This window comes from Dasypus novemcinctus, chromosome 18 (assembly GCF_030445035.2).
Source record: "Dasypus novemcinctus isolate mDasNov1 chromosome 18, mDasNov1.1.hap2, whole genome shotgun sequence".
NCBI classification, from domain to species: Eukaryota; Metazoa; Chordata; class Mammalia; order Cingulata; family Dasypodidae; genus Dasypus; species Dasypus novemcinctus.
Window position 1 is genome coordinate 59823046 of NC_080690.1, and position 11053 is coordinate 59834098.

General features: G+C 51.4%; 1 protein-coding gene across 1 annotated transcript; it reads left to right on the forward strand.

The window, feature by feature from the left end:
* The first annotated feature begins 3404 nt into the window (after positions 1–3404).
* On the forward strand, positions 3405–5136 carry IFNL1 (interferon lambda 1). Its single transcript, XM_004481462.1, has 5 exons — positions 3405–3575; positions 3694–3771; positions 4628–4771; positions 4864–4947; positions 5038–5136. The coding sequence occupies exons 1-5, from the start codon at positions 3405–3407 to the stop codon at positions 5134–5136; spliced, it is 576 nt and encodes a 191-aa protein (XP_004481519.1).
* The last annotated feature ends 5917 nt before the right edge of the window (positions 5137–11053 follow it).

Below are 11053 nucleotides of genomic sequence, written 5' to 3' on the forward strand. Positions count from 1 at the left end.
GTCTGCTTGCATTCTTGTCAGCAGCACCGGGAATCTGTGTCTCTTTTTGTTGGGTCATCTTGCTGCGTCAGTTCTCCGTGAGTGCGGCGCCACTCCTGGGCAGGCTGCACTTTTTTCGCTCTGGGCGGCTCTCCTTACGGGGCATGCTCCTTGTACGTGGGGCTCCCCTACGCAGGGACACCCCTGCGTGGCACAGCACTCCTTGCGTGCATCAGCACTGCGCATGGGCCAGCTCACCACATGGCTCAGGAGGTCCTGGGTTTGAACCCTGGACCTCCCATGTGGTAGGTGGATGCTCTCTCCATTGAGCCAAATCTGCTTCCCATCATGTAGGGTTTTTAATGGGATGGGGATTGGAGATGGTAGAGACCCCACCAGAATTTGGGGGACCTGAAAGAAAGAAGGGCTGGCCATGCAAGGTGGCTCCTTTCATTGTGGGCAGTTGACGCTGGGTGAGGGTGGGAGCACGGTGGCCTCCAGGCAGTCACACTGCCCACGTGTCGACTGGCTTTCTGCAAAGTGAGAGCTTCAAGAGACCCAAGCAGAAGCTGCCTGCCTTTCTTCACTTAGCCTTCAAAGTCATGCAGCACCTGCAGTTACACATGAGCCACTAAGATCAGGCCAGATCTGGAGGGAGGGGACAGACACACTTCTCGGTGGGAAGAGTGTCAAAGAATTTGAAGACATATTTTAAAACTGCTGAAGTCTGCCCTTCGGCCACAAATTATAGACATTCCTCCCATGTGCAAAAGACGCTCATCTCTTCCCACAACCTTGAAAGTTTCATCTATTATGCATCAGGCACAGACCCAAGGTCCAGGATTTCATCATCTAAATCAGATCCAGGTGTTGTGTTGAGGAGGCCGCGCCGCTGTGGCGCTACAGGAACTCTCAAGCACTTCTAAAGGGGAGGGAAGCAGGTGCAGCTATTTGGGAGGGCAGTATACGAGTATTGAGAACTGCACTGTCCATTATGATAGCCACTAGCCTCGTATGCCTATTTAAATTTAAATGACCTTAGATTAAATAAAATTCAGTTCCTCTGCTGTGCTAGCCAAATTTTAAGTGCTCAAGATGTGGCTGGTGGCTGGTGCATGGGACAGGGCAGAACTTGAACATTCGCATCATCACGGAAAGCTCAATAGGAACAGCGCATGCTGATTCGACAGAAGACTTGGTTCCTTCACTCAGGGATCCTAAACCTGAGTCTATGTGTTCATACGGATTGTCTCCAAAGCGGACACTGAGCCAAGGACACAGGCGGTTTATTTAGGAGGTGTTCCCCTGTACTAGAAGAGAAAAAAATCTATTAAAGGGTGCTGAGTCTAGACTAGGGTGAGGCAAGTGAGGCACCAAGGGTGCAAAATTTAAGGAGGCGCTCGCTCTCAGGGTCTGCACTTGCCTGAAAAGGAGATTGAGCGACTCCTTAAATTTTGCGCCCCAGGCACCTCACTTGCCTCACCCTAGCCCCAACTTTGAAAGTGTTACCGCTATGACGAGCTCAGTCACCCTGGGGAGCCTCTGAAGTGATCAGTGATGGAGGATTTGACCCACTGAGAGAAAGAGAAGCCAAAGTTGCTGTTGCTGTTGTTGTTTTAGGTTCCAGGACCCGGAATTGAACCCGTCGGGACCTCCTGTGTGGGAAGGTGGCGCTCAACCACTGAGCCACGTGCGCGCCCCTGAGTTGTTTTTCTCGTTTGTTTGCTTATAGCTCGTTTTTTGTTGTTTGTTTGTTTGTTTGTTTGTAGGAGGCAACAGGGACCTAACCTGGACCTCCCATGTGGGAAGCAGGCGTCGACATTTGAGCCACATCCGCTCCCCGAAGTATTTCTTTGCTGCCTCTCAACCCTCATTGGTTGAGGACTGAGGAGGCTGGAGGGGCAGACATTAAATCCTAGCATTTCCCGTCTATTCTGCATGCAGACAGGAGAAAAACCTCAGACGGAGAAGCAGGACCATGCGGGCGCCGGGGCTGGGAAGTGCCAGGGCGCGGACAGGAACTGACCCCACGTGGCAGGTGGGCGCAGCAGGGGGCCCAGGGCCCTGGTGGGGGCGGGGCGCCAGCAGGGGTGCCTAGAACCCCCCCCCCAGGGGACAGGTGTGAGCATTAGGGTGGTGGGGAGCTAGAGGCCACCTAAGCGTCTCTCACTTGGGGGACAGATAGTAAGCGTGCTGTGTGCGGCCACGGAACACGCTGCAGCAGAAGCCGCGACTGGGTGTGCGCACAGCGCTCGGCGCCTGCGCAGAAACGCAGTGTTGAGTTGAAAGAAAGGGAGGGAGGGAGAAGTAGCGGGAGATTGATGGCAAAATTCCATTTATGGAAATTGCAAACACACACACAAAATCACAACTTATAAAGATACAGCTATGCATCTGGGCAGCTATGTGTCAAGTGCATTCGAGTGGGCGCCTGTGAGGGGGTGAGGTGGGAGTGGGGCTTGGAGCTTGGCAGTAAAACTTTTGAGGGTCTTTCATGGATTAATTGTGTGACCAGGTTAGGATCTGAAGAGTATAATGGATAACTTTCTGTACCTAAGGGCCAAGAAAAAAAATAAGGAATGAAAAATAAGAATACTTGCACATCAGAGCAATTTCCTACCTGCTACGTAATTATACTTACTGGCGTGTTGGGGGGGTGAGGATAGACCCACTGCCTGCCTTCTGGAAGCCTCCTCGCTGCCTTCACCCCAGGCAGCCGCTCTAGTCGCTGGCGAGTGTTTTACCCCCAGTGACTAAGGAGTTACTACCCCTTCTATGCTACCCCGAGAGAGGGAGGAGAGCCTGTGGCTTCCAGAAGATTCCCACCTTATATCGTGGCACATAGAGAATAGGGGGTAAGTTCATGCGACTCTGTTCAAACTTCCTTTCTGCCATTAACTAGCTGTGGGACCTTAGGCAAGTCACTTTACCACCCAGTGACTCAGATACTTCACCTGTAAAATGGGGGTGGTTATAATAAGTCCTCATGGGGCTTCGAGGAGGAGGAAATGGACAGGCTTAAGCCCTCCCTCCGCCACGCCGGCAGCCTCCACACATCCCCAAGTCCCTGCCCCGCCGCCAGAGTCCTCGAGCCAGTTTCACATCCCTCTACCCGATCAGGGGCTCCCTGAAGTCAACGAGCTGAAAGTTTCCCCAAGGGACCCTACACTGGAGGTTCTCCGGGCACGGAGACGTCTCAGAAACAAGGCTTCCTCCTGGACTTGAATTTTAGTTTCTCTTTCCTTCTTGGCACAGACCTGGGTTCACCTGGCCCCACCCACACCTGTACACTCATGCCATTTAACTAAAAGCAAAGATTCCAATTTCCCTTTGCCTTTTCGCTTTACACACATCAGCAGGGATTGCCCGCGCAGCCTGGCTAAAAAGCAGAGCCATGCAGCCGGGGAAGCAGTTCCGATTTGGCCATGGCTGCAGCTTGGGTCCTTGTGCTGGTGGCCGTGATGCTGGGCTTAGCCAGGGCAGGTCCTGTGCCCACCTCCAGACCCACCTCCGCCAGGAAGGGCTGCCACATCGACAGGTTCAAAGCTCTGTCGCCCCGGGAGCTGGAAGGCTTCAAGAAGGCCAAGGATGCCGTGGTGAGCCCTTGCGCCGGGGACTGGCCGCCCTGCCGCCGCGGGCTAACCTCCACCCCTTCTCCTCTGGGTCAGCCTCCAGCCCTCCTGCCGTGAGCTCACCCTTACCCTTGTTTTCTAGGAAGAGTCACTCTCGCTGAAGAACTGGAGCTGCAGCTCCCGCCTCTTCCCCAGGACCTGGGACCTGAGGCAGCTGCAGGTGAGTTGGGAGTCGCCCCTGCCCTCATCTGGTCCTTCTCCCCTGAATCTTTAGGTGGCCTCTTAACTTGCTTTAGCTCATCTGTCCCTCCCTCTCTCTGATCTCCCCTTACCTGTCCTGTGTACCTGTTCTCCTCACCTTCTTCCTCCATTCTTCATCTCCCTGCCGGCTCCCACTTGCCCGTGTCCCTCCTGTGGCCTTCTCACCACTGCTCCCTTCTTCCACACGTCCCCAGTCGATCCCTTCACCTTGTTTTGCTTTCCCTTGTCTGCTCTCAGCACTGACCCCCCTTTCCCTCTTCCCTGTCTTCCTCAATACGGACTCCCAGCCATCTCCTTCATCCTCTTTCTTTCCCTGCTCGTTGAGCACCCGCCCCTCTCTCCTAGGCTCTCTCACCATCCCCTTTCCACTACCTCCCTAACCTGTTCTCTTCTCACCCATCTGCATCCCCTGTCCCTTCAAACTCTGTGACCCTGTAAGTCCCCTTTTACCTGTCTCCTCTACGTTTCTGCTTCACCTGTATTCCCCTCATCCACGTACTTCCTCGTGTGCGCCCTTCTCACCTGGCCCATCACCTGGCCCTGTCATTTGTCTCCTCCTCACCTCTTCTCATTTGCCAATCACATGTCCCACATCACCCATCCTCCTCCCCCACTCTCCCTACCTGTCCCCACTTACTTCTTGCCTGTCCTTCCTCACCTGTCCCCCCTCACCTGTCCCCCTCACCTGTCCCCCTCACCTGCCCCCTTCACCTGTCCCCCTCACCTGCTCCTCTCACCTGTCCCCCCTCACCTGTCCCCCCTCACCTGCTCCCCTTACCTGCTCCCCTCACCTGCCTGCTGTCTCCTCTCCTCAGAGCTGGGAGCGCCCCGTGGCCTTGGAGGCTGAGCTGGCCCTGACGCTGCAGGTCCTGGAGGCCACGACCGACTCGGCCCTGGGGGCCGTCCTGGACCAGCCCCTGCACACGCTGCGCCGCGTCCGCTCCGAGCTCCAGGCCTGCGTGAGTGCTCGGGGCGCCCGGGCCGCGGCCGTGGGCTGGGACACCCCCGCTTCGCGCTGTCGCGGCCTCACCCCGCCCTCCTCTGCCCGCAGGTCGCCGCTGGGCCCGCAGCAGGCCTCAGGCCCCAGGGCCGCCTCCGCCACTGGCTGCGCCGGCTGCACGAGGCCCCAAGGAAGGTGAGTGGCCGGCGGGGCCGGGGCCGAGGTCCTGTGTGGGGGGGTGCCCGCGGCCGGGCAGCGGGAAGCCACCGCCTCGCCTCTCCCCAGGAGTCCCCGAGCTGCCTGGAAGCCTCTGTCACCTTCAACCTCTTCCGCCTCCTCCTGTGGGACCTGAAGTGCGTGGCCGGCGGGGACCTGTGTGCCTGAGAGCCTGGACCCCCGCACCCCGGCCCGCCCCGGGCTCCACACCGTATTTATGCCTTAATTTATTTAGTCTCACCTGGGATTGATGGGGCTGCGGCTCTGACTCAGACCCATAAGAAATGTTTATTTTTCTACTTTTATACAATATGCACAAATAAACTGAGGAATTGGAACCTACTGTGATAGGTGGATCCATGCGTGCGGTGGTGGGTCTGTGACTGAGTGTGGATGTCTATACGGTGTGGCTAATACGCATGGCTGATTGTAGACATTTGTGTGTGCCTGATGTCCTGTGACAGTGTGTGTGCATCCAAGTGAGTGTCTGCCCAATACCTGAGTCTAACTGTACACATACATGTCCATGGGTGTGCAAGTGTGTGTGTGTCTTGTTTAATCTGTTTTCAGGAAGTACCAGGGGTTCAAACTGGGACCTCGTACATGCAAAGCTAGGCACTTAACCACTGAGCTATACCTGCTCCCACTGTGTGTGTGCTTTTATGCACATGTCTATATGCCTCTCTCTCCCTGTCGTAGCACAGGTGAGAGTCTATATCAATCAGGATGCTTTAGGCTGCAAGTGATCAGAAAACCCAATTCAAATAGCTAAAACAATAGCAGGCTTATTATCTCACACAACAAAAATCAGTTGGCAGGGTAGTTCTAAGGCTGGTTAATCATTCATCCAATTACGTTATGGGGGAATTAGGGTCCTTCCCCTTCTCTTGGCCGATTCTTACTCTGTCTACCTCATGGTCCCAGGATGACCACCAAAGCTCCAGCTGGCACAGACAGCAATCTCCAAGCTGTAACAAGCCACCCCAACCTAATGGAGCAAAACAACAAACATCTTATTATGCTCTGTGGGTCACAAATTTGGACAAGGCACAGTTGGATAGGTTACCTCTGCTTCACAATATGTGGACCTTGATTTTCCCCCCCCCCCACAGCTCCTAAGAGCAAGGAGAACCTTTCCCAGAAGCTCCCTGTTGGATTTACATGCGTATCACATTTGCTAGACTTTAGTCAAGTGCATAAGCCTAAATCAATCACTGGCAAGGAAACTGGAATTCCAAAGATAGTCTCAGACCAAACAAGATTCACCCTGAGGCTGGGAAGACGGGGTGGGGAGTAGCGGGGCTGGCCTTCCCTGAGAGCATGGCCCAGGAACGTGAACACCTGAACAAAATTAGAGCTTGCTCAGCCAGGAAGAAGGTGGGAAATGGACCTCGGTAAGCAGTCTAAAATGGCACCCAGAGGTTCCAAGGTTGTAAATCTCTTGCAGGAGTGGATCCCCAAGGGCAGTGTTGCTTCTGTTGTTAAAATATTGAAATACTAGCCTACCAGTTGGTAAATGGCCATTTCCCAAGAGGTCCCTGAGTGATTCTCTTCCCACACACCCTGTCCCTCCCCCAGGATGCCCAGACCTCCTGACAATTCAGAAACTCAAGTGTTAGTACAGGAAGCAGATTTGGCTCAATGGATAGAGCATTGCCTACCACATGGGAGGTCCAAGGTTCAAACCCAGGGCCTCCTGACCCGTGTGGTGAAGCTGGCCCACACACAGTACTGATACACGCATACAGGGGTGCCCCCCGTGTAGGGGAGCCCCACACGCAAGGAGTGCACCCCGTAAGGAGAGCCGCCCCATGCAAAAAATGTGCAGCCTGCCCAGGAGTGGGGCTGCACACACGGAGAGCTGACACAGGAAGATGACACAACAAGAAGAGACACAGATTCCTGGTGCCCCTGACAAGAATACAAGCGGATACAGAAGAACACACAGTGAATGGACACAGAGAGCAGACAGTGGGGGAGGGGGGAGAAAAAATTTTAAATTAAAAAATTAAAATCTTTTTTTAAAAGTTAGTACCCGTAACACTGTGAATGTAATTAACATCACAGAATTGTATGTTCAAAAGTGGTTAAAATGGAAAATGTTATGTTGTATTTATGTCCCCACAATAAAATAAAATTTTTTAAAAAGTGTCTGGTACAGGTCGGGGGAGGGCAATGATGCAGGGGATAGGAAAGGTGTCCCAGGATCTGCCCCAGTGTGTGGCCAGGATGCATTCTGATTTGTCAGGATGCCAGCTGAGTTTGCATATCATCTCCAGCTCGTGTACAGTGTGTGTCATCGTGGTTTTGTCTTTTTTTTAAGCGACCACAAATTCTTTGGCATTCCTTCCATCAAGGGGTGAGGTCAATGTCCCTTCTCATTGAATCTGAACTTGTGACTTGAACTTCAACCAGTATCTTGCTGTGGAAATAAAGCTGTGTGATTTCCAGCACTAAGTCACAGAAGATTGTTGAGCTTCGACCTAACTCTCTTGGAACACTCACTCTCAAGGTGCTTCTTGGAACCCAACCACCATGCTGTGAGAAGCCCAAACCATGTGTAGAGGCCACATGTAGATGCTCCAGTTGACAGCCCAGCTGAGCTCAGTTTTCTAGCCATCCCAGCTCAGGTACCAGGCATGAGTGAAGAAGGCGCCAGCTGACTCGGCTGATTCCAGGATCCAGCTACCAGCAACAAGCCACCTTCACTTTGCCCTCATCAAGTTCCAAACCCACAGACGCTGTGAACATAATCAAATGATTTTTGTTTTATGCCATTAAGTTTGGCTTGTTATGCAGCAATGGATAATTGTAACAGTGGGACGGCCACCGGCCCATCACAATCCATTGTAGGGTACGTCATAAGAAATGTATTATCAAGAGTAGTATCCCACTGAAGGTTCTGAATGATTGACTTTTTCTCCTGTTACAGGAGTTTCAGAATCATACGCATATTCCCCCCAAGGCTCCCTCCTTTGCCTTCTTGAGTGTTTTCTTGATTAGGAGGCAAGGGGCTGGAGGTATAGCTATATACTTGGACTTACCAGCCCACACGGCCGCTCCCACCACACTCTGAGGTCTATGAGTGGCAGATTTCATGGGCTGTCCATCCAAAAGCAATTTCTCCTCTTCTCCCTTGTTAACAGAACCCCACTTTGAGTCGGGGTGGGGGCATCAGCAAAATGCCCAGACCAGGGCATGAATTTCTTTCCTCTTTGTTGGATACCTGTTTTCCCAGATTCCCTTGCAGCTTGGGGTAGCCATGTGACTACAGGACTTCTTAAATAATTTAATGTAAAGAATGTAAAACAGTACTTGGCACAGTGTAAGCCCCATATATGTGTTTGCTGTTGCTACTCTTATTATATATTTTTCCCATGTCCTCTTGTTTCTTTCCTTCCTACTTAGTTCATTAGTATGAAGATGTACCTACCTAGAATTGTGGCCACCAACCCGTAACCCTGAGTCAACGAGCCTAGGATATGAAGTTGTCATTCTAAGGAAGGTGGAACAAAAGTGTAGGTGATTGGGTCCTTGGTGATAGCCATAAGCCATTACACCAAACCCCAGAATCTCTTAACTTAATAGATGAGATAACCGAATGTCTTTAATGCTCAAGTCATGTTAATTGGGTTTACTGTTTTTTGCAGCCAAATGTATTCTCACAAATTCATCTCTTGTGTGCCCAGTACTGAATCCAGAGAAGGTGGACAATTAATATTTAATAATAAAATTTAGTCATATAGGACATGTTTGATTTCAAGCATATTACGGCCTTCATCAGTTATGAGTGTTGCGATGGAAATGAGGTTGCAAATCTCTGCTTTGAGAGGCTGAGGCCTTAGAGAAGGGATTTTGAACTGGGAATATTTTGCTTTTGCTTCCCAGCATCCATTTCTCCTGGTTTAAAAAAAAAAATGCCTCCATTTTCCTTTGGGGAATGACCCCCTTTCCCACGCCCTCATTTGGTTGCGCACATGACTCAGTTTGACCAATTAGAGCTCGCCATCTCCAGAGTACTGTGAAAAGCCTTCCCTCGTCCTTCCTCATAGGGGTTTTGTATAAGATGTTCCCTCTGTTTGGGCCATTTCCACAACTCTATCGCCATCATAATTGGTGCTTTATATACCCATCAAGGTTTCCCATCCTACTTTCCCCTGGTAACGATTTAGGTTGAACCATATGAGACTGCCAATATTCTAGCATTTTTGACCTACAAAAATGGAAAGTTCATAAGGTTAAACTTAACATTTAGCAAGCCCCCTCCCCGAAGCCATACAACCTGGAAACCTGACTTCTACTTGGCCAATGAAAGCATGCCATCCTTTTAGATGCCACGATTAGTACATGTGACCCTGGCCAGGCCAATCGGAACTCTGCACTGAGACTTTTCATTTAGAACTGGAGGAGATGCCATTTTGCCTCTGAGTTTTAGTGTCTATGTAAATGAGCATGCATTTTCGCCACTAAATGCAGTTGAAGGGAATGAATCCAAGCTGAGACAAGGAGATATGGTGGAGAGAATTAGTCTTGGTAAGGCGGATCTGGGTTCCAGTCCCTGAGGCCCTTAATTCTGTTTCCTCTCCAGCCAGGGGAGCAAACAAATGCCTCCTTTTTATGCCTAATCTGGTTGAGCTTTCTGTCACTTGCCACCAAGAGACCCTGACTAATAGAACTCCCTGATCCTCTATCCTGGGTCAGGCAGCTCCTCTATATCCCACCAGTGTGTACCCTCTCCAGTGTGGCCCCCATCCCAGCCTGATCACTGCAGCCTCTGCTCTCCCTTCTATCTGTCTGAGCTCCAGGACAGAGTTTGGGTCTTCTTGGTCACCTAATCTCCAGTGCCCAGCACAAGGCCAGGCACAGACCAGGTGCTCGAATATTCCACTTGGATGATATAAGCCCTCTCCCACAGTGAACCTGTTCCTTAGGTTTGAAGCTCTTAATTTTTGAAAAACAAAACACGTTGTTGGCATTGATAGATGCTTACCTATTAAATGAAGGCCTGGGGTTACAGAAGAAAGAAGGTAAATGGGGCATCACCCGAAGGGCTGGATCTTGGACCATGTGGGCGCCAGAATATGCTGATGGGTGGATAGCAGTTCTTGGTCTTGTTTTTAAGGTAGGCATGCCCCACCCAAAGCTGGGTCTCCACGGAAATCAAACCACATACCTTCCCTGCAAAACTCTCCCTTGGCTTCCCATCACTCTGAAAATATGATCTCGACTCTTCACCACAGTTCACGAAGCTCTGCAAAATCTGCTCCCTGCCTGCCTTTCCCACTTCCTCTCCTTCTACCTTACCCCACTGCACACTACCTCCAACGTACCAAGTACACTCCTGCCTCAGGGCCTTTGCACACACTGTTCCCTTTTGCCTGAAATGCTTTTCCCTGGTTCTTCCCACAGTGGATTTCTTCAGTTCCAATATCACCCTCCCTGACACCCCCAACTGAGAAGGCCTTCCAGTCATGCCCTGTCATGCCCTGTCCCATCATTCTTTGTATGGCACTTATTTAACATCAGACACTATTATTTACTTATTTGTTTCTGTCTCCCCGCTCTAGAATATAAGCTCCACTGGACAGGGTTTCCTTTGTTTATTTGTTTTGTCCACTACTGTACCCCCTACACAGGGCTGGGCATAGAGTACACGCTCAAATCTTTATCAAGTGAATTGGAGACCATATGGTCTAATGGTTAGGTGTGCTTTGCAGGCCTCAGCTTTCCAATCATAGTTCTACTGCTTACTGATTGTGTAATCTTGGGCAAGCTCCTTAGCCTCTCTGAGCTTGTTTCCTCATCTGGAAAATTGAGTCCACACAGTACACGTCTGTGGCAGGGTTTACATGCAATCATGCTTAGCCAAGTAACTCTATTTCATAAGGCTTATGTGCCAGGGGCTGGGTTGCCTGCTCTTCACTCGTGCAGCACAGAGGGGCTGTGAGAGGGCTGGGTGTGCTGTGAGCAGGGCTGGGTGTATCTGAGAGGGAATCTCGATGCTGGAGAGAGCTAAGCATGGCTGCGCCCCTGGGGGAGAAGCCTTCTGGCCTGTGAGTCTCCTGAGCCTCTGTCCTTGCTGCCT